This window comes from Aythya fuligula, chromosome 2 (genome assembly GCF_009819795.1).
Source record: "Aythya fuligula isolate bAytFul2 chromosome 2, bAytFul2.pri, whole genome shotgun sequence".
NCBI lineage: Eukaryota > Metazoa > Chordata > Aves > Anseriformes > Anatidae > Aythya > Aythya fuligula.
This window is the reverse complement of record NC_045560.1, coordinates 58815917-58840177: the sequence shown is the minus strand read 5'-3', so window position 1 is coordinate 58840177 and position 24261 is coordinate 58815917. Positions and strand designations below refer to the sequence as shown.

Sequence of the window (24261 nt, the reverse complement as noted above, 5' to 3'; positions counted from 1 at the left end):
AAGCAAGAAGTGCTATGCTGGTTCAAGACTGCACCCCACAGAGCTGAAAAAGGCATTGCTACCTCCTAATTGTGTGGCTCAGCTTTGCACAGCTTTGAGCGTTTTAGCCGTTTCTTGTAATTTGGAGAAAACAGCAGCAATCTCCAGGGGAGCAGCCATGGAGCGAAAAAACAGCATGAAATGTTTTTGTTGTTTTGTTGTTGTTGTTGTTTTCCCTCTATGCCACAGGCCAGCCTTGAGAAGGGAAAGAAATCCGAGGCAGGAAAAGGGCTGGATGGGGGAAGGTGTGAAGGGCCATGCCACCAGCCCCGGGCAGCCAGCAGCCTGCAGAGAGGCCAAGTGGCGTGCCGGGGTGGGGACGCTGCACGGCAGGCTGCAGAGGGACACAAGCTGCTCGAATTTAGAAGCAAAAGGAACAACAGCAGCATGGCACAGCCCCAGTGCTGGTGCCCTGGAGGACAGCACTTCCCAGCTGGGGCAGCAGTGGGAGTTTTCTTGCTCCAAGGTGATGTGTAGAGAAGAAAGCAGCCCTGGAGGACTGGCTGTGCTGTTTCTCCCAGGGGAACTACAAAGGAGAGCTTGACTTTCACTGTTGGTGGGAGGAAAACACCCTGCCATCTGCAGCAGCCCTGCAAACCTGCATTTTCTGCTGCCCCACTGCTATCTCCCCCTGCTGATGCTGAGCCTCCAGGTAGTGATGAATGTGAGAGACACAGCGCCGGTGAGGAGGCCAAAAGTCATAACCTGCTGGAAAAGTCTTGGGGTCAGGAGAAGAAAGGAGGATTTCCCTGTACCCATGAGAATGCGTCCTCACTGGGCTGCAGCAGGCGGCACCTGGCTGCTTCCTCCTCTGGGCTCTGCACCAGGGCTGGGCTGCTGGACTTATCACAGGCCCATCCACCTGTCTCGGCACTGGGCAAGCGTGCTGCTGGGACTGCAGCCCTCTTCCTCTGCCCATCGGCGGCTCCTCATGCCATCACGGTCTCTTTTTAAAGGAAGGCCACTCAAACCCTGCCGTATCTCTTGCATGCAGTGCAGTGCAGGTGAGTCAGTGTGGCACGGCCCACCCCACCACCGTGGTGTGGCCACCACAAGTGCCACTGCTGCTTGGCTTCCCGCTCAGCCAAGCACAAGCCTGAGGTGCAGCCCTTGAGGCAGATGAAGCCTTTGGCCCATGAAAGCATTGCCATGACCCTCCAGCCCTGTGGGATGTGCTGTAGGTCTTCCAAGCCAAACTGCCTCAAGGCAAGACCAGCACACGGAGTTCTTCCTATGGCCTGGGAGGGCTGGATAAGGCTCTCTGCTCATGTTGCAGAAATGGGACATCTTCCAGCCGCAGAGGTGCAGCGGGAGAGGACAGGGAGGCACACACATCTCCCATGGTGCCTCCTGTACAGCCAGCTCTGGCAGCTCCCTGCTCTAGCTCCCTGTCACTAGCACAGGGACTCCAAGGATGGTGGAGAGTGCACAGGTACAGCAGCAATGGGGTCGTTCAGCTTGGATAATTAGCACTGCTATTTCTATCTCTGGCCTTTTCTCAGCTCATATCCATCTGGGGCTCTTTTTGATCACTACATAGCTTTCCACCCTCGTGTTTTTTTATTCTCTCCTGCTCTGCTTTCCAGATTTTTGCCACTGTTTCATGTTGCTGTCCAAGTTATTTGTCTCTTCTGTCTTGCTCTGGTCGTGGGAACATTAGCAATGTTTTTCTGTAGAGCAGGGTGGCTTAGCGACAGCCCCACAGACCTGACAGAGGTCCTGGTGCTGCTGGCAAAGGCTGGAGCAGCTCAGCCAGCCCCCGGGAACTGATCCTGTTTACGGTTCATTCCCATCTGATCTGCCCACCACTCCTGGCTCCAACTGTGCTGCTGCCACGCTCGGCGAGACACGACACAGCATCGTCTCAGGCACAGGGCTAGTGGTGCATCTGTGTGCGGGCTTATCGGGGCCATGAGGCATCCGTGCAGGCAGGCACCGGGTGCAAGCGTTCCCATCAAGTGCCCATTCTTCCTTCTTCCTGGCCCAAACCCACTCCATTTTGCCTGGGAAAGCTGCTGGGCCAGTCCGAAGTCAGAGAGGGAAAACGGGCGGAGGCAGTGGGAACAAGGGCAGTGGAAACACAAATGGGTTATGTGCTTCCCTGGGTGGAAAGAGGCCCAGGTTGTTAAATAGCAAACAATTTTAGCATGAGTTATTATTATTATTGGTTGTTTGTACTGGGAAGTGGTGCCTAGGGGCTCCCATTGCACTAATCATGTAACAAAGCTATGTTCCTAACACAAATAGCTAGTGTTTCAGCATGCAGAGAACAAGCAGTCTCCTTCCCATTATCCCCCCTTCAAAAAACTGTATGAAGATTGCACAGTCGAGCCCACAAACATTGAGAAAGGAAAAAATGACATTGGCCTGCCCTATGGTGCCATGGCTCACAGCCAGCCCGGTAACCTCAGCAGCACCTTAAGCCCTCCCCGTGCTCTCCTGCCGTGCTCCATCCCCTACCCAGGCAGGTCTCAGCTCTTTGTATTATAGCTATCAGCAGTTTTTGTGTTGCCCTTGTGTTTGGTGTTTGGGTGTATTAAATTCACATCGTCTGTTTAGGATGTTTTTTTTCCTGCCTTGCTGCTCAGTGCCATGTATCTCCATAGTACTTCACAGGCTTTTCAAACAGCAGTTCTCTCGGGTACGTGCCCCTCTGAAGTAAGAAACCAGTTTAATGAATTCAATTAATTAATTTACAGCTTTGGCACCAAAACACAGACTAACTGAAGGTCAAAAGCATCCACTAATTTTGGATGTTACAAACCAAGACTGCCCTGCTATTTCCTGGTTTCCCAAGGACTTGGCGTGACGCTGAGCTGTATCATATCAAGTCACAGCTCTTCCTGTGCCTGCACGGGCACATCTTTACTGTTTTAGTGTGTCAGATGTGAGAGGCCCTCATCTCCAAGTGGGTCAGACTGATGGATGTTGTGCACAGGGCTGGACCGTTCAGGTCTTCTGCTTGGGCTTCCACTTGAGCAGCTGAAGGGCTGGTAGGTGCTGTCAGCTGCCCTTCTGTTCAACGGCCAGCACAAGGCAGGCCTGAATGATGTTTTCACAAAGAGCTGCTGTCAACAGGGGACTGGTCAGGTTCAGAAACACCATGCTTACCCCTGCAGTCAGCACAGAGCCCTTGACTGCTCCGTCATGTCCTTGTCTGAGGCTTGCCTCCCTCTGCGGCAGGGCAGCAGGCCTAAGGGGGCTGGCAGCTGTGAGCACCACAGCACCCACCATGCCAGCCAACCATGCTGGTGGGGAGAGTCACCACCACACTCTGGGAGGATTTTGGGTGGCAGAACATCAGAGGAGGCCACCACCAACCCCCTGTCCTGCCACAAGGTCTCTTTGAACAGCTCCTCCTGCTGTGAGGCCTCTCCTGTCTCTCTCGCCTCTCGGCTGGACATGCAACACCTCTCCTTGCTGCCCTTTCTCCCTCCCAAACTTTAAGCTCTGTACTAAATTACAAAAGCTTAATAGTGGCCAAACAGTGTATGTGGGGGGGAGGGGAAGTTAACATGAAATAAAAACAAATATTTACGGATACATGCCTTCACCGCAAAAATGGTTGAAGTATTTAGGCCAAGGCAGGATGCTGCATACTGAGTGGACCAGACTAGGTCTTGCCAAGATACAGTAACTGAAAGAGAAGTCTTGAAATGAGAATGGCTCAGTCACATTAAAACAAAGCTTCCCTAACAACTACTATAGCTTTTGCCCCAGCTAACTTGATCTCACTCGCTGTGCATGTGTGCTATGTACAAGCCCATGACTGCTACCCTCAACAGTAACACTCGCTAAATCTGTCCAAAATCCCAGCTTTGAAGAAGACTGCATTTAAGTCTTCTGCAGGCCACCCAACGATCCACCACAGTAGCCATGTACAGACGAACCCAGCCACATCAGCATCTCTTCCCCTGCCCTGTGCTGCTTTGTGGGTGGCCAAGCCTTTGGGAGAGACGCTTGGTGAATGAGGTAAGAAAATGCAGCCCCAGTATAGCAGGACAGAGTCTAATGCAGTGTGGGTTTGACCTCTGAAATGCTTTCTCTTGTGGTGGAGGGTTAACCAGGTTGGTTCCTCCCCTCCTTTCAAAAATTTTATCTATCTGTGCGACACTGTAGTTTCATGTGTTGCTGTGTCCGGCACCCCTGCAGCCATTTTTCTTTAAAGGGAAGGTAAACGCCCTGTTTTGATTCCCCATCGGTTTTTAAAATGTGAATGAAATTAAGCAATCATCTGGGAAGCACAAACAGAAAACCGAGCGGACATCAGTGGAACCGATACATGCACTGATTGCAACCAGGCTCTCCAGTGAAATTAAAAACTAACTCCCTCCCCCAAGGAGATATTTTAAAAGCTGAAAGCTAAGAACTTAAGTACAAAGGCTTTTGTGTTTTTATTGACATTGTAAGAAACATTTTTTTCTTTGTTACAAAAGAGCTAAGTGGTTCTGAAAGCAGAAGTACAGTTTATATGTACTCAGTGCTACAGACCCTTCAGATCAACCTAAGGCTCGAGAAACATCAGATCATAACTGCAGGTTTATCAAATGAAGACCACTAAGGCCTGTTACAGCCAAACACTATTCCTACTGTACGTAAATGTATTTACACTTTTTTTTTTTTTTAAAAAAAAAAGGATTACAAGCTTTATAAAAAAAAAAGAACTAAAAAAAAAAAGTGAAAAAGAAACACATTTTTATGTTACACATCTGCAGAACTGACAACAGTAACTTTTCAATAGAAGACGTTCTATCAATCCAAGGACAATAACACGTGATACCAGAGGTTTACAAGACACTTCAGACACTATTAACAGTGGTATGTGCTATTAGCTGAATAGAGAGTACAGCCTCCTTGTGAAAATTTGGCAACGTATCTTGGTCCCTCTCTGTTAGAAGATAACACAAAATAAGGCACATACATTGCGAGAATATAAACACTGCTGTTCAGAAGGGCGAGCCATTGCGCAACGCGTGTGGGCGAGCCGACAGGCCATTTCATCGAGAGAGGGAGGGGAGGGAAGAATGACTGGAAGCGAGAAAGCAAGCCAGCATTTTAATGCACGTACCATTTGGGACCGTTCTCCTAGGAGAGAATAACATTATCTGCTGTGTGGATGCACTAGGCCATCGTACTTACCAGCAAACCTGCTCTGGAAGCCCACTGACTTCTCTGCAAAAATACCTTTCCTTATGGATGAGCTCTCCCTGGTGGCTCCCACTTTGTGGAAAGCAAAAATGCCTGGAAAAATGTGAGTGAGGTGGATGCGCCCAAGGCCAAGAGTAATGGATCTGGAAGATCCCCACATAGCTATTAGAAGAAAGGGGGATTTCAAGTCAGTCTGTGCCCACTGCAATGCTTTAAAAAATAGGAAAAATCCCCCCCCCCCCCCCCAGAAAAAAAAAAAAGAGTGAAAATCTGCATTTTCTAGGTGAGTGGTGGGCTTCTAACTGCCATGGTAATGCCACTTGATGTGCCAGACACATGAAGGCAAGCTCCAGCTCTGTAACTGGAAGAAGAGTAGTAGAAGTGTGCTAGTAAACCTGAGCATGATGTTAGTGAGACTTTCTCCAGACTAACACACATCCAGAAGGTGGTTAACAACTTAAAACTGGTCTCAAACCTAATGGTGCCAGGCTCTCCCAGTCTACTCTATCAAAACAATACCAAAACGTAAGATAGCTGGCCTAGGATGTATTGATACCTGCTCAAGTATCAAAACAACATCTTCAGCATCAAACAGAAAAGCACGAGAAGATACTAAAAGCTGAGAAGTGATACCTTTACATACGAAAAGTGGCACATATGCTTACGGTGAAAATGATAAAGCATTTGTACAAACTCTCTGGGGATATGGTGGAGTCTCTGTTTCTTTGACATCTCCAAATGAAAACTGGATGCCTTTCTGGAACGTGTGGTTTAGGCCAAGACACACTGTTGGCCCGAGACAGGGGTAAGTGAGTGACAAAGGTTTGTCAAATCCAGGAAGGCAAATTAGCTACTCAAACAATCCCTTTTAGCCCTAAGCAATGTGAATGGATCCTTCTAAGCTCTGATGGATCACATGTGTTAATAGCTTCCCAGCTTCAACTGAACTAGTAAATACAATTATGAACTGGAAAATTGAGTTAAAAAAAAAAAAAAAAAAAAGTTTTTTTTTTTAATGTATTGGCTCTATAACAATAAAAGGCTTCTCTCCCAAGCCACCTACTCCCAGTCATAAGTCTCCTTGTTGAAATTGTTTATAAACATGTAATTGATGGCTTAATAAACAGCCAGCGATTGGTTACCAAGAACCATCTGAAATACTTCCAGCTGATGAGAGCACAGCCTTTCCTAATGTCTATAATGCTGTTTCTCAGCAGGGGTGTGTGCTGCAAGGTAAAGTGTGGCTGCCGAAGCACCCCTCCAGCCAAACAACCATTTGCCACGATGAGCTCTGCCCCATTCCCAATTGCAGGCTGGGGACCTCTACAGAAGGGCCGTCCAAGCTGATGATGGGCAGGAAGGTCACGAGGGGAACCAGCAATGGGCAAAGAGCACAGAGGGAGGGTATACACATTCATAATGCAGATAAGGAAAGAAATCCTTGCCAAAGATATGGAGAAAGACAGGAGTGGACTGCTGATAAAAGTTGTAGAATATCGAGGGATTTTTTTTATTTGTATTGATCGCTGACATTCCAGCTCACTTTTAGTACATGCTGTGATAAGCCCAAATACGGTTCCAGCACTAGATTTCCATGATGTTTTCTTTCTGATTTACAGCTTCTTCCTCTGATTTTAACAGCTGTTAATAAATCTACGTTATCAGACAGCTGCACTTAGGTTGTACTCCTACACATTTCTCAAATTCTATGCCCTGAACAAGCTGGCATTTTACCCTTTTTTTTCCAGTCAAAAAATGAGTACTACGGCCTTCTAGGCTGTAGGTGTCACCTTCTGGTGCTATTCCTAATTCTGACCAGGCTAATAGATATCTGTAGTCCAAAACAGACCAAAATACCCCTCTTCATTATAAGTCTACAACTCCCTACATACATCAGATCCATGAGTGTAAGTGCCAGCACCATTTGCATCCCCTAGCAGGATTTAAATATGAGGTATTAACTGAGAAGACTGTGAGGGCTGGACTTCAGTGCAGCTTCTAGGAATGGGTGAATTTAAACCTTGCTCTTGTCCATGTCCTCCATCCCAACCTATTTACTCAGGAGCACGGTGGCACAACTCAGGGGCACAACACAGATAAAAATGTGCTACTAGAGATGGCTGTTACAGAGCAAATTCCATCCACCTTTATCAGGGAATAACTTCACAACCACAGGGCATTAAGTCCAATGTTTGCTGGTTTAGCTGAGCATAGGCACTGACTCGAAGTGAAATGCACATTACTTTCACCAAGTGTAGACAACTGGTTTGGTATTTTTAAGTTTTGATGAGTTACCAGACAAACTTGCCGTTCAGCTTGTTTCTTTGCTATTTTTAATGGCAGTTTAAATCTTCTAATTTTGAAAGGCCTGGATACACTGGAAAAATATTCAAGATTATCAGATTGCTTGTAATCACTTTGACTTACTTGGCTAGTCTGAGAACAGGGCTATTATTCTTCTATTGGTTTTACATGCCAAGACCACGATGCCTTTGAAGCTCTAACTGTGTATTATGTCAATGGACATTTACTTATTTTAAAACACATGATCCATCTATGAAGCTGTATGTGCTAGAAGCGATGTACAAGACAATTCTTTTGGCAAAGGAATAGCTGCTACGAATGAGAACTAGCGGCTCAGTACATTATGTTTCAACAATTTGTATTTAAAAACAAACCAAGAAACAAAAAAGAACTCCCAGCATGGAATACTGGAGTTTCATTATTTCATTATATGAAATAATCCATGATGAGATCCTGAACATCTCTCCACCAATGTAGTGTGCAAAGAAGGGATTACAGACTACCCAAAATACGGAACAGGCATGTAATTTTACTATCCAGTCATTTAAAAAAAAGAAAGATTAAAAAAAAAAAAAAAAGAAAAAAAAGAAAGAAAGAGTTGTACTAAGAATAGCTTTCTGGTCCTCTCCCTCCTCTGAAATGGGTTAAACACACATGACACAATCTGAGTATCATTGTGCGAGGCAGTGACATCTATCTATATGCGTGTTTACAAAAGCCTTAAACATTTGCTAGGGATCAAAGGGCTGATGGTTTTAAATTTCTTATTTGCTTGAACCTCGTATTTCATGTGCTCCTCAAACTACAGCTCAGGGGTACCATGGCAGTGCATGTCGAAATTGTTTGTCCACCTCAGTGTGATGTATCCAATGCATCCGGAGGGGATTTCCTCACTTTATGTTCACTTTACATTGTGCCAGGTTATTTTGTGCCTATATGTATAGGGGAGAAATTGCAACAGTTTAAAAAGTCAAGTTTCTTTTGTGGAACAGAAAATTAAGTCGTTTCATCAGATCGTTCTTTAAAAAAATAAAGAAACAAAACAAAAACATGCACATCACACTTTTACATTGGTTTACAATTAAAAAAAAAAAAAAAAAAGAAAAGAAAAAGGAAGCGTACAGACATTCAAAAAGGGAGCAAGAGAGAGAGGTGAGAGAGAGGTGGGGGAATGGGTGTAGCAATACTGATTCAAAACTGAAATGGAAGACAGTTTCTCCCTAGAACACTTTAGGGTTTTCAGAGTCCTTATTCCATAAAAGGAATATACTTGAAACACATCCCATTTAGGTGAGATGAGATTGCTAAAATACATACACAACTAAAAAATATGAGTCTTTTTTCATCTGTTATCTCCAAAGGTTTTTTTTGTTTTGTTTTTGTTTTTCATGTCTATTGCATAACAGCAAGAAACTTGCTTTCTTCTGCAAGTGAGGTCAACAAAGAACTCATGTCCCCAATAGCCATGTTGGTTGTGCTTACGGGCATAGCTGGGAATGTAAGAGACGCTCGGGGAGTGGTGAGGCGTGAGGAATTGCGGGAGAGATTCTGAATGATGCTCGGGCTCAAGGCTCCTGAAATTAAGCTGACATGGTCCCCATCATCTATGATAGCATCAAAATCAATCTGCACACCCTCTAGGCTGTTGTTGTCAAGGCTGTCAACTGTGCTTGATACTTGGTTAGCCCCCGGGGAAAGAAGCTCAGATGAGTTTGCAGTAGCAGTCCCCTGCAGCAGGCAGTTAGCTTCCGAAACAAAGAAAGAACCTGTTTTCATAGCTTGGTGGCTAAAGCCCGTGGTTTGGTCATATAACTGACCAGAGTAATTCTGCACGTTAGAGCAGAACTGCTGTGATTGACCTTGCATCTCCATCTTAACGGTGTTTACCCTGTACGTCTGGTTGCCATCACTTACATGTCCTTGCTGTTGTGTCAGGTTGTTCCTCAATGCATTTTGCCGTCTGTTGCCACTGTAATTGGCACATGGTTGATAACTCTTGGCCACCAACGAACCTGAAGGCTGGCTACCAATGGTGTGAGATACCGGCGGACAACTCTGTGGCCCTTGATAAAGGCTGCTTTGTGAGGTAGGACTAACCTGCCCTAGCATCATCTGATCGGATTGATTGACTCCCTGGTAATGAATTCCATCTCCAACTGGTTGGCTTTGCAAATATTCCTGCTCCATTATATTCCTGTTGTGCATTCCATTTGCCATACTGGTGGCTTGATCACTGGAAGCCATGGGATGTCCAAAGTTTTGCTGGTTCCCATTCACTGGCATGGTGCCACTTCTCAGCTTCTGCCCTTGAATTGCCATGCCACAGGAATTGTCCATTGCCCCAGAAATCGTTGGTTGCCTGCTGATGCTTTCACTGTAAGGCTTACTGAGCTGCATGCTGAAAGAATTACTGGCTCCGCTGCCAAGGACATTGTTCTGCTGTAAACCATAGGAAGCGTCGTTTTCCATCAGGTTCTGATAGCCGTTTTGCTGGGCCACGTTGCTTCTCTCCGGGTTCTGCTGCTGAACCATCATATTGTTATACAGTCCGAAGGCCCGAGTCTGCTGCACTGCTGAGCGCTGACCACATTTCAGTTTTGAAGGAGATAAGTCAGAACTTCCTGAGCTTACTTCATTCCACTGAATGGGCAAATCGCTCTTGTCCGCCTCGGAGCTGGCAGGTTGACTGCTTGTTGGAGGGGCTTGGTCAAAGTTGTTGGGATTGTTATTTCCTAACACTGCGCCGTGATGCATTTTGTTGCTGTCTAGGACATTGTTCAGCAGGTGGTCGTACATGCCCTGGTTCTGGGAATTCAGATACTGAACCACATCATCTGGCAGGAGATCCTCATCATTCAAACTGCCACCCGCTTCCATGGTAGCAGCCTCCAGGGCGACGTTCTCGCTGATGCTCGGAGGACAGGGGGAGCTGAAGCCACGGAAGACGCCACCCTCAGAACGGGTATAGTTCTGCAGAACGAGGTTGCGCTTTTCCATGGATGGAGGCAAAGCAGGAGGGTTAAAGCTGTTAAGGCTGTTGAAACGCTGGACTCTAGGGACAGAGAGGTTATCGGAGACCATTCTTAGCGGATCACTGGCTCTCCTTGTCCCGTTTCCTAGAGCATCATGAGACAAAAAATGCCTCCTGCTGTAACCATTTGCCCCACCATCACTACATCTTCGAGGGGCATTCACTGGAGGCAGGGGAGATACTCCGGATTCCCTGCAGTCACCCAAGAGTGCCATCCTTGTTTTGAGGCTCATCCTCTCCATGTTAGGCAGTGGAGTTGGTGGGGGTCCACCGGTAGCTGCTGCATATTTAGCTTTCAGCCTGTATTGCTGGGCTGGGGTGAGGCTGAGAAGGCTTGGTAGGTCATCACACTGGCTCGCTTCACTGGAGCGCCGGGAGGCATCCGTCGAGATGGGGTCATACGAGTCCGCAACACTCACATTCTGTGGTCTTCCCTCAGCCTGCGAGGCGTCGCTGGACCTCCGGCTGGAGAAGCAAGGTGAGATTCCAGAGGACCTGCGGCTGCTCAAGTAGGCTGAACTGATTGTGCTCGTATTGCTGTCCCTCCTGTTCAGCATGTTCAACACAGTGATGTCTGTACTTGAAAGTTCGTTCCTGTTCGGCAGAATAGTCATGGATCCTCCTACACTGCAGCTGCTGTTTGATTGGGTACCTGGAGGCAAAATTCACAGTTAAACAAACAGGCATTACCCCAAAACTGGTACAGAAAACACTCAGTAAAGAAGTAAGGGGAGTACAGAAGGAATGTCTACAACATCATAGCAGTGATCTTTATTGAAAGAAGTAGGGATAAAAACTGTGTCCTTAGGTTAAAAGCTAATTTAGAGACTCAATGGTAACATTTCAGTGTGAATCCCAGCACAAAATTTATAGGCCATAGCCACAAACTGTCATCAGCTGGTGTAGTCCTCTGGCTTGCAGTGCAACTATGCTGACTGATGTGCCAGAAGGACACATTTGTACGACAGCTTTTTATAGGCAAAATATAATTGAACAGGCATTTGCATGGAATGGCAAAATATACAAATTGGAGGCTATTCAAGGTCATTTCTAAGACTTCTTGAAATGTTCTTGAAATAACTCCTAACAACTGCAAAACATCTTTGCTGGTTTCCTTGTTTTGTTTTGTTTTTAAGTAAACAGAATGCATTTCTTAATTTTACATAGTTTTTTTCTGACTGAATGTGTTTCAGAAAACCTGGGCAGTCATTGCTGGGTAGAAAGCAGAAACCTACAGGTATGTCACAGGCAATGTAGAGGCAGCAGGGACATACGTTTTAGCAACGAGCACCAGCTCATACAAAAACAGCTATGGATCTTCAGGGTCACCTTGCTCCCATTCATGGATATTTCCCTTTAGTAGCAGTAGTATCTGTACATATGATTACTTGTATGTGTGGAAGCAGTTTAAAGGGCAGTCCAGTGCATGCGCACAAAGAGCGTCTTTTTTAAGGTTTTGTCTGCAAGAATTACATACAATGAACTGGTAGATATTTAATTCATCTGCCTTGCCTAAAAATAAGACAGGATTATGCTGATCTTAGGTCCAAACCTTTAACTGTAGAGAATATTTCACATGTGATACATGGCACTCCTGCTGGTCTCCCCTTCTATAAAACATGGGACTATCGGTCGTCCCTCAGGGTTGGTAGCAGGACTTGTAATAAGGGGATAAACAAAAAGTGATCAATTTACGGACTATTCTCACAGCTTCTGAATTTCATAAACTGTGCTAGTCTTTTACAAAGGCTGCAAGATTGAGATAGCAACCAAGAAATTTAAGGACAGAAAGAGTTATCACTCCCGTTACATGCATCTCACCATTTCCTATGAGAGGCGGCAAGGTCGGGGCTTTGGAAGGTGGAACGGGGTTCAGTCTTGGAAGCACTCCGTTAACTTGTTTCAACCTTTCGAATTTCACTTGCTCCATCCATTTGGTCCCTGTCATATTCCTCCTGGCCTGTAAGCCAAGTGCTGTGGTGGCTGTGGAAATGGTAGAGTCCATGATTGGGGTTTCATCGATGACACTGAGGTCTCCTACACTACCGCCACCGGTCAGAGTAAGCTCGATCCCATTGTTGGAATAGTTGCTGATGGGGGACTGTTCGCTGCTGCATGTAGACTGACCACCAGGGCTTGGCTGAGATGTCTGTTGGAGTGCAAGAAGAAACACAAGAACGTGAGGATTAAGCAGACAATGTTAACAAGGTACTTGCAACAAATGTGTATCTGAATGGAGCCAAAGGATACCAAATGTAAAGAAAAGTTTAGCATTAAATGATGACAGCAGTCGTTCATTAGGAGGCTTTCTAGAATACTGACTTTAACTGCAATGAATGCCATTGCAAAACTTGAGACTAAAATCCACTTTAATATCTTGCTGACAGTATATATTATATCTACATGAGCCATTTATGTCAGTTATTCCCATAATTGGGAATTATATCACTTCGTACCATTCATGAGCATGCATGTATGCATACTCATGTTTTGGGTATGCACTGTTCCCAATGGAAACTGCAGGTCAATAAACCAGATCATAATTCAGCCATGTTATGAAGTCTAATTTGCAAAGCTAGGCTTGCAGCAAACAAACAAACAAGATTCCAACAGCACTGGAATTTGTTTTTTGCCTTTTTTTTTTTAATTAGACTTGTGGCTAAAGAACGTAAGTATTTTCCAAGCTTAAGGCTCATTGTTACAAGCAGTGGTTGGCCAGAAATGTTGGCGTGTAATAAAACAGGGACAGAGCATCAGTGCAAAAATACTGTATCATATTATCAGCGTCCTGAAGGACCCTAGCAGCGTGCTCTAAATTATTTCATCTCTGCCCTGTATCAAGAAGGTGATGATCCACAGAATCAAATCCTTTGTTTCATTAGAATCTTCTAAGTACACAGTACAGCCTGCTATCTATGGGAATATAAATCTGCTGCAATAGTTTCTTCTTTCTTAACAGTGTTCCCTGCTGATGTAGAAGGATTCTTGGGGAAGTACAAGCTTGATTTATTTTTTATACTCATAAGGTTCTTGTAAAAGAATGGGAAAATTCCTCTAACAAACTGAAATACTAAGGCAAATAGACTGACAAACAAAACAGACAGCAAGACAGACAGAAGTCTCTGGAAGCAGCATCTTACTGTACCTTGTATCACTGTGACCACAAATCTGTGCATGCAGTGATTATTTTGCTCCCAAGAACAGTTTCATGTTAATATTTAATGTTTTTCAGCTTTTTTTGTTGTTTTGTTTTGTTTTGTTTTTGACCAGCCTGTGATTTTTATGAACACTCTTACCGAAAAATGCTAGCTAGCATTTCTGAGGTAGCAGTGACGGCTCTCTCTTTTAACATCAGTGAATGAAGACAGAGAGGCATGGCAGTACTCTAGTTTCATATGCCCCTGAGGAGTCCATTCAGATGCAATAACTATTTTATTATTTCTAACTTGAACGATGATACTTAGAATTTAAGAGGCCACACTGAGCAAGTTGATTTCCAAATGCTGGCCATGGCAGATTTGGTGACAAGAATAGAAGCAACTGTTATTACACAGAAGAGAGCTTACGTTTCTGGACAATAGCTCTGTGCCATATGGAAGAAGAGCACTAATGGTTAGAAGCTTGTTCTTGTAGCCATGTGTCAAGATCACAGTGAGGTAGGTTACAGAAGTAAGAACAGCATTATGGGAAACATATACTTCTAGGTGTGCAACAGGAAAAAGAAAAAAAAAAATTAAAAAAAAACTATTTCATCTAGAGGGTAAGGTTCAAAGACATTTCTGAAGACATTTCACCAATATAAGCCAGATTTTTCACATGTCAAGTGTTGCAAAATGCTCACAGCACATTACATTTGGGAATGAGTTTGATGGATTGCACATTACTAAATAAATGAATGATTGGACAACAGGCAGAAGGCTAAAATAAAGACATAAATAATGTTGCAATAAGAAAAACAGCAGAAAAGTTTAAATGCCCTCACCTTATTACCCACTGTCCTTAGGAAGTTAGAACAAGACATTTAAGAGCATTAGACAGAAAAGACATCGGATTAGTTAAAAAACAGAAAGCGTATCTCAATTCATACATGCAGTAAAAAACAGGAAACACAGGGTTGTTTTTAGAAGATACTTTCAGTGAGAAATATCAAACACTATGCAAGTAATCAGAACTAATATCCCTCTGACGCAAGTTATATTCATATTGAAACCATCTATATTCAACAGCTCAATATACCTCAATAATGCTATGGATTGAGGTAACTAGGCAAGAGGTGAATGGGTTTTGTTCCTTTGTAATCTAAGGTAGCTATCACCAAAGAGAGCAGAGGGTCTCCTTGGGACTTCACAGGGAGTTAACTCTGTGTCCTTGTAAGTTTATGAGTTCGGGATTAATATTCCACCGTTTGGGCATAAGCCTTCAGCACAACATAGCAGTAACTTGTATTTCACTGAGTAATCATTTTGAATTACAGCACGAAGATTAACCATATGAGCAGCTTTTGGAGGCCTCATAGGTGTAGTGCCCAAGGGTTGATCCAGATGAATTGTGGACCCAGACATGGAAAAGGATGGAGATCTAGTAAACTAGTAAAGGCCTTTACTAGTTTTAACCATTGTGGACAGGATGGTCCATGGAATGCAGGCAGATGAAAGAAGAACTTCTTAATTTAATTTAGCATGTCAGAAAATGGAATAAATATTACCCAGAAGCTCTAAGAAGAGCAATACGGTCCTTTCAACATTCAACTACTAATTCAATTTAATTTACTTAAATTAGACTAATTTGGTCAAGTTAGATTAAATATCACATTAACATAAGAGGCCACATCATAACAGAGATCAAATATTATCAAAATATCTCTTCCTGCTGTTAAAGATATTCACCTTATCCCGTTTTCAGTTTGATACAGTTTGTTAAGACTTGACAACCTCAAGCCCGTAAAATCTGATTCTTTCTCCAGGTTCTCCATAGTTACCATTGTCAACATTATCACTGTAGTATTTTGAACTGAGTTTTATTTGTGCTCTGGTTTTGAGCCTGCAGCATTCACATTCTCTAACTGTCTTCTGTAAACAGGAGAGTGGAAAAAAACTGCCTTTTTAAAATGAAAGCTATGATTTTCTCATAATATGCTGATTCCAGAAGATGGAGTTTTAAGAGAAACAATTATTGTGAGAGTTGCCAGCACTGCACTTACTGCATATTGCACAGACTAGATGTAATCTTTTTATTTGCTATTTCTTAGGCTTTAAAAACATTTTACAATGTAAACGAAAAGGAAAACCTCACAAAACCCAACCTTGTGAGCTAGAGTTTATGGGTTTGAGCATTTCATAAAGGGATTATTAAGCCGTTATAAAGAGAGAAAGGACAAAGGGAATGGCACGGTGTATTGCATACCATTGGTTTTTCTGCCTTGACCGCTTTCACTTGGAGGCATTCTTCGCGCTTTGAGGTAGTGTTGCTGAGGTCCTTCTGCTCTCCAATTGCACCCTGAGTCTGCTGGCCCGGTGATCGTGTCTGAGAGTGGCTGCCTGGGTCTCTGGGTGGCGGAGGCCTCGGGTGAATATCTCCCCGCTGTTTCTTGGTGACATGTGCCTCCGGGCCATGCACGGTCTTCACGTGTTTCCGGAGAGAACTGGGGTCTGTGTAGCGCTTTGTGCAGCCTGGGATCTTGCAAACATACGGTTTCTGCCAAGCCAGGAAAAAACACTTAAATTAGATTTAATTCCATATGGGACTCCTGAAGAACTCCTCGGAGCACAGCTGGTGCTACAGTTCTACACTTTCACAGTGAATTTGTTATCTAATTTATGGTCTCTAGAGTGACTGCATCTAGTCAAACCTATTGATTTCCCCTGGTTTTGAAGGTACTCATTAATGCTGCACAGCTTACAGAGGGCAGAGCCTCACATGATACGAACTGGCACAGCTTTGATTTACCACAGCAGCAGAGCCAAGAGAGCGATGGCAATTTATGAATTTATGAAGACTGGCCCAACTTTGAATCCTGTCCATTTCTCTCAGCAGTTTGATATCCTGTTTGCAGTACACAGAGGCAAACAATCCCCTTCAGAACATGTTGGGACATTTTTTCAGGCAGGAGTATCTGAGGAAGAACTCCTTTCTTGGCCCTGTCAGATCACTAGTTTAAATGTCAAAGCACAGGACTCAATTCCACAAGCATTTTCACACTGCATCAATATATTCAATAGTAATATTATTGCTACTAGCATAACTAATCACTCACTTTATTTAAAACTAGCTTCCTTTGTCTATAAATTTCACTTTTTCAGTAAGCAATGTGGAGAAAAGTAAATGTACTGTCTTGTAATCTCACCAAGACTTTCTTTGTTCTTATATTATGAGAGGATTAGAAAGGAAGAGTTGAGCCCTTCCTAAACACTCTAATTGCCTTGGGAAACAAAGTATCATTCACTCACTTTTATTACTGAATTGTTTCCAAGAAACTACTATTTTTAGTCTTATTTACACTAACCCTCAAGAAAAAAAGAGATCCTCATGCAGAGTTCCTTAAAGGGGTTTTCGGTCTGTTTATACATGGCACTAGGGAGACTTTGACAAATGTGGCTTCTTAATAGCTATCTATGGCCTGAGCCTGCTTCCACTGACGTCAGTGGAAAAAAACTCCCATTGACTTGAATGGGAGCAAAAATGTCAATTGTTAGTAATGTAAAGTTGATGCTGAGCTACTGAGGCAGGTTTTTCTCAAGATGCTATGGAAACGTACATCAGCTAGTTCTCTTACGGTTATGACAGATCTTCATCAAGATATCTGAGCTGCTTTTAAATCTGCTTATAGGTTACTTACAATCAAAATAGGACTGTGAGGAAGTGCTGAATTGGGTCGATGCTTTCCAGTGGCATTCATGGCAGGCCCTACATCAGTATACATTGCCTAAGATGTTAGCCCGATAACAGTGAAGGGAATTTTTCAATTGTCCTTCCTGCTGCACCTACCAGAAATGATGTGCGATAGATAACCTTTCTTGGTGACTTACTGCTTGACGTGAAACAACAGGCAGCATGTCTGCAAGTTTGTGAGGATCTTATTCATCAACTGCTGTTACACAACAAACAGATTGGTTCAGACAGTGCACAAAATGGAAGTCAGATATGGGTAAGACTTTGGTGAACATCCGTCTGTATTTTCTATATTGGTGACAATACACAAAGTAGCTGCTGGGCTTCAGTGTATTTGTTAGGCTGCTGAGGCCACATGCTCTAAGGACAGGGCAGATTCAGGTATGTGCAATGCTCTCTGCTTTCCTTGTGACTCAAGGGATGCTGCAGGGACCACGGGAATGTAACAAGATGAATGCTCCTAGATTCTGCCAGCCCATTCGTGACAGGCCTGACAGAAAGCTAGAGAAGGATTTTGCCGTGAAAATGAATGCAGCTGGTGTGGTTTCAGAACCATACAGTCAGCGTGGAGGTATGTCCTGCCTTGCTAGAACTTTCTGATTTAGCCTGAAGGTGAAGGCATAATAGGGGACAGGTCAAGCAGAATCACAGAATCATTTAGGTTGGAAGAGACCTCCAAGATCACCCAGTCCAACCTCTGACCTAACACTAATCAGTCCTCCACTAAACCCTATCCCTAAGCTCTACATCTAGAAGTCTTTTAAAGACCTCCAGGGATGGTGACAACCAGTTCCCCGGGCAGCCCATTCCAGTGCCTAACAACCCTTTCAGTAAAGAAGTTTTTCCTAATATCCAACCTAAACCTCCCCTGGTGCAACTTTAGCCCATTCCCCCTCGTCCTGTCACCAGGCACGTGGGAGAACAGGCCAACCCCCACCTCGCTACAGCCTCCTTTAATGTACCTGCAGAGAGCGATAAGGTCTCCCCTGAGCCTCCTCTTCTCCAGGCTGAACAAGCCCAGCTCCCTCAGCCGCTCCTCGTAGGACTTGTTCTCCAGGCCCCTCACCAGCTTCACAGCCCTTCTCTGGACTCGCTCAAGCACCTCCATGTCCTTCTTGTAGCGAGGGGCCCAAAACTGAACACAGTACTCGAGGTGCGGCCTCACCAGAGCTGAGTACAGGGGAACGATCACCTCCCTAGCCCTGCTGGTCACACTGTTCCTGATACAAGCCAGGATGCCGTTGGCGTTCTTGGCCACCTGAGCACACTGCTGGCTCATATTCAGCCGACTATCCACCATCACTCCCAGGTCCTTCTCTGCCAGGCAGCTTTCCAGCTACTCATCTCCCAGCCTGTAGCTCTGCTTGGGATTGTTGTGCCTCAGGTGCAGGACCTGGCACTTGGCCTTGTTGAACTTCATGCAGTTGACCTCAGCCCATCGGTGCAGCCTATCCAGATCCTCCTGCAGAGCCTTCCTACCCTCAAGCAGATCGACACACGCACCTAACTTGGTGTCATCTGCAAACTTACTGAGGGTGCACTCGATGCCCTCATCCAGATAATCGATGAAGATATTAAAGAGGTCCGGCTCCAGCACCGAGCCCTGGGGGACGCCACTAGTGACTGGCCTCCAACTGGACTTGACTCCATTCACCACGACTCTTTGGGCCCGGCTATCCAGCAGTTTCTAACCCAATGAAGCGTGCGCCAGTGCAAGCCAAGAGCAGCCAGTTTCTTGAGAAGAATGCTGTGGGAAATGGTGTCAAAAACCTTACTGCAGTCAAGGTAGACCACATCCATAGCCTCTCCCTCATCCACCCAGCGTGTCACTTTGTTACAGAAGTAGATCAACAGAGACTGAACTCCCCCAAGATATGAGATTAAGATGATGTAACTTGTGTAACCTGAAATGGGGCAACAGGAACAGGGACAAAGCACCAAGATGGTGCAACTCATAAAAACGGGTCAGCGCTAACAGGAAACACACAGAGGTGTTACACTGAGAGTTGGTGAGATGGCTGTGACTGCCACAGTGAGTTTCTCTGGAAAAGAACAAATTCCCACCACTGCATCCCTGCTCTGTGAGGTCTTTTCTGAATAGACAGAAAGAGTGAAATAGCCCAGGGAAGAGGGAAAATGCATAACTCATAACTTCTATGGCAACCCAAATTTTCCAGCCTCTGCAGACTTCTCTATACTTGTCAGCAGCTGCTGCAAAGGACTTTGCAAGATGCTGCGGAGCCTGGCTGCGCAGTCTTTGCTCTTGCTCTGCTGGAAGTGGTGAGGAGTGCAAGAGGCTGCAGCTCCTTTCCTCCCCGAGCAAGAACTGTGGCTCGACAGCCACCAGATGTCAGCACACAACAAGGCAAGAGGACACGCTCTAGGGGCTGAATGAGCCCAGAGAGCTCCAGAGGGAAAAATGATCACAGCGTGTCAGCTTCAAACACTTCCCTGGTTAATACACATACTTAGACTCGCCTCCCTTCTACCCTCCATTCCCTCACACTTAATAAAATGACCTATAGATTCTTTAGATCCCTGTGACACTAAGATGATTGTGCTGGTAAGAGCTGTCTAATATTTATCCCCTTCAGGTTGCTGAGATTTCTATGTCTGTCCTCTGTAATAAGTTGCTATGACTACATTGCAGATCTTTTTGACTCAGGATTTTTTTTTTTATTATTATTTTTTGGAAGCCGTGTTTACTTACCTCATTGGAATGAGTCCTGTTTTGGTGCTTGGCCCTGTCGGATGCATTGGAGAAGGCTTTGTTGCAGCCTTCGTGTTCACACACATATGGTTTCTCTCCAGTGTGAGATCTCAAGTGCGTTTTCAAGTTTTCTAGTCTGGAGTAGGCCTTTGTACACCCTTCAAACTGAAGACAAGAAGTAAGACAAGTCTGGATTAATTTTAATATTTGTACTTGCAAGAAATGGTAAAAGCTGACCTATAAAAATTTAGAAACTTTCCAAGCCTTCATAACCTTGCGCAATTTAGTTTTGTTTTGATTTCTTGGATTTTAAATTTACCCCTGCAAAATCCATCATATCTCAAGTTAAAATGCCTCCAGCACTATGTAAATCTTCTCTTATAGGAGAGGACAGTATTTGCATACTTCATCTAAGACAGAAATCCACTGCAAAATCACTAGGAGACTGGTGGCCAGCAATAATACCCAGATGTAGCTTTGTAAGAGAAAGTGCTTTTAAATAATTAAGCAAATTGAGCCCTGTGTAATATTGCCCCTGGGGCTTTTTTGCTCTCTAAATCTGAAGAATGGGCCAAATTATCCAGTGAATCCCCTCTCCTAAACTTCTATCATCTGGGCCAGCTGGATAATGAAGCAGACATAGCAATCTCTTCCCCAGTAGATACCTGGTGGACAAGAGGTCAGGACATGCAGCATCTATGCTGTTCTGCTCCCTGTAGGAAGCCTCAGCTTCCCTTTCAAAGCCCAGAGCCCTTTACTCACAGTGCATTTGTGTGGCTTTTCCCCTGTATGTCTCCTCATGTGGACCACCAGCATATACTGGGCTTTGAATGGTTTCTGCTCCCGGGAACAGTCCAGCCATCGGCACACAAACTCTTTCTTCTCACCATGTATATGGTCATTGTTTATATGCTGTTCGGGTAGAAGACAGATCACAGATTAATAGAAATGTAACTTCATCATCGGCCTTACTGCTAACTTATACTGAAAGAGGAACAGAGGCTCAGGTGTGAACTGAGATCTTGAGGTGCCAAAAAAGTAAGATTGTCAGTACTCCAAAGAGAACACAGGGTTTAAATTACACATCACACTGGGAGTCCACTAAGGCCCATGAATTCATTTCTACTGACGTCAACAGGCTTGGGATCAGGCCTCAGGGACACAGGCTGTTAAATGGGTCCTGGATAATCTCATGCACAGCACCACTTACATGATTCACGTTGAGTAATGGTTTCTTGGATGAGGGAAGCCTTAAGTGCCACTCAACACAAACAAGGATTACAAAATCAAGCCTTTAAAAAGACGTCCTCCAACCTCAAAAATCAACACCATTGTTAAACCAAGTTTCCATCAAATCTTTTAACTCACTCCCTTATTACCTGTTTTCTTTCAGTATTGGCTTAGTGTATAGATTGTGGTGGGGAAAACAAAACCCTACGTAGTCCAGTAACTAAAAACTCTGAGCACAGAAGCATCCATCAAGCCAGCTTTTGCCATTGTGAAGAATGACCTACCTGAAAGCCTCTGAGAACAACTACCCTGGGCCTGGGCCTGCTTACACTCATGCACGTCATGTTTGTGGTCAGTGTAATCTATATGAGCAGATCCACAGTCAGCCCAGGGCTGTGTACCTTTTTACTCTTTCAGAAAAATAGCTTGCTCTGTTACCTTCATCACGATCCAGTTTGGCAGAGTATTTAAATACAGATTTAATTCTCGCTGATTCAGATTCTGAGCAAAAACAGACGGGTGAACAAAGGCCAGCCTCAAGTTATTAAGGCGTAACTGTTGAATTTTTTTTTGCACAACTTCAGAAAACAACAAAAGCATCCTACAGCAGGACTTTCAAAGGTGCACAAAGGCTGGAATTTCAGCAGGAGCTACCTGACTCGTCCTCCCAAAGTCTCTTTGAGAAACGCTGCCTCAGAGACTTCATCATTGCTGTGTTTTCTACCACAACATTTTATCTGTGCCACTAGATGGCTGCATTTCTCAGCAAATGTGATTATTTTCATTAGAATGTGAGAAAAGCTCCTTCCAGAGTTTTATACATGATCGTAGCACAGAGATGAAATCAGTATCTGCTCCATAAGTAGCCTGCAGAAAAAGCCAGCCATACAGAAACTCAGTAGTTCATACTGGAATAGAAAGAAAGGTAATCCCCATCTTTTCTAAGGTCCTGAAAACAATCAGAAAACCAAATAAAATCACTTATGTTCGGAATTATACAGCATCCCCATGGCAAACACATGTGCGTTGCCTGTAAAAGATGACTGCTCTTTTCTCTTTCTGAAACTTTATTATTATTTCTTAAAGTTTCTGATGGTGCACAGAGTGTATGAACAGAACAGATGTGCTGGACAAAGTACAGCATGTAATCTGCAGGGGTTTATGTTTCAAATGCCTGTCTCCATAGTCCCTTTGCATTACGCACGCCTGTACCAAACGCGTACAGATGCCCAGCATTGTGAAATAGAACCAGAACACTAAAATTAGGTTAAAGTGTGCTCTTCTTGCTTGAAAGAAAAAGAAGTAAAGGGGCAAAACTTAATACATTCTTGGCCACACCTTCCTGTAAATACTACAGACTGTGAGCTGTTTGGTTAAACCTACATGGCTAAGAGGTATATAATATAAAATTGGGTGGGTAAGACAAGTCTTTCTATTTGATAGAAAATCTTCAAAACTGGTTCAATCAGTTCACAACAGCAGTCCTCTTTACCCGTCCTGGGTGGACACACACACTGTGGATGCTCTTTCAGAGACATTCTCTTTAGGACACTTTTTGTCGCTCCAAATGAGCTTGCACCTTGCCTCCAGAAATGTAGCCTTTTTCAGTGTGAGCATCCTTTAAATCTACCCTTTCTCATGGGCAAGCTGCTCCTTTCCTCATCCCTTCTCCTGTCCAGGCTCACTGCAGCTGCTGAAAAAGCTCACCCAGGATCATGACTGAATCATCCACCTCTGTACATCACTGCACTGTCTCATCTGTCAAGCATCTTGTGATCACCTTCACTTCACTGTGTAACTGTGTCACTCCATAGTCACCTGCTCTGCTCTCTTACCTTGTCACTCCTTTCCTGTTCCCTCTACTCTGGCTACAATCAACCCCCTCTTTGCACTGTTCCTGTTCGCTGCATTGATGCTCCAAGAGGCCTCTGAGGGCTTGCCTGCAAAGCCATCTTGTTCTCATTTAACCCCTCTGAGGATCCTCACCTTCAGGTAAAACCCAGAAGAAATGAGCTCATTACATCATCTGCTAATCTGGGTAATTTCTGTAGCTCTCACATGACCTCCGCTGCTTTTTGTCTGACCAAACCTCTCAATTGCTTTTTGCAGCGGGGCAATGTTTTAGCAGACCTACAGAAGCATATGAATAGCGGAAGGCTGGTCTGGAAGAAGAGCCTTGCTACACATGAAATGAGCACAAGTATGAGGACAACAGCAGAACTCAGCAGTGCTCTCAGGTAAGAACTGCCTTTGTTACCCTGACTGCGTAGGGCCAGATTCAAATACCCTTGCACACCCAAGGTGTGACTGGAAAACTGATCGGCCATCTGCTATGGACACCTAGGAAGTACTATACCAATAAAACAGGTACTAAATCTACAGTACAGGGATTTTTTTTAATGATTGTAATCTGGCAGAAAACAATGTTCAATATTTAAAGCACATTTAAAGGAAGGGGGAGGTCTCCCTGTGCAAACAACAGCAATTAGAAAAGTTCAGAAGTTTGTGAACTTTGGCATTCAGGTTCTTTGACTCAGATAATTACCTTTGGATTTTGCATGGTGTTTTTGACTCCCCAGTTCTCTATTATGAGAGGGAATGAATAGTTTTGAGCTTGTAAAACAAAGAACAGTCAGGAATAAGAGTATTATGCAAAGCAGAAGCTTTGGTACAGTACAATAAGGATTTATAGGGTTTCAATTTATAATCTGTTTGTAACCTTATTACACCCATGAAATGTCACATTCCAGGGACTAGATCAGAAGGATTTTTTTTTCTTGGTAAAATTGAATTTTGATGCAGTTTCAGGCTTTGAAAAGGCTTCTCTTTTAATTTTGTAGACCCAAACCTGCAAGTTTTACTTACATTGGTAATCCTTATGACAGTAAATAGGTGCATGAAAGCCAACGAT

General features: G+C 44.2%; 1 protein-coding gene across 1 annotated transcript in view; it reads right to left on the bottom strand.

Annotated features, from left to right (window-relative positions):
• Nucleotides 1-8618: 8618 nt before the first annotated feature.
• GLI3 (GLI family zinc finger 3) overlaps nucleotides 8619-24261 on the bottom strand; it is a 206551-nt gene continuing 190908 nt past the window's right edge. Inside the window, exons 11-15 of the mRNA XM_032183473.1 lie at nucleotides 20883-21032; nucleotides 20121-20285; nucleotides 15926-16216; nucleotides 12344-12671; nucleotides 8619-11174 (exon numbers count right to left, since the gene is read on the bottom strand). Of these exons, the coding sequence (XP_032039364.1) occupies nucleotides 8884-11174; nucleotides 12344-12671; nucleotides 15926-16216; nucleotides 20121-20285; nucleotides 20883-21032 (3225 nt within the window). The 3' untranslated portion in view covers nucleotides 8619-8883. The remainder of the gene's footprint in view (nucleotides 11175-12343; nucleotides 12672-15925; nucleotides 16217-20120; nucleotides 20286-20882; nucleotides 21033-24261) is intronic.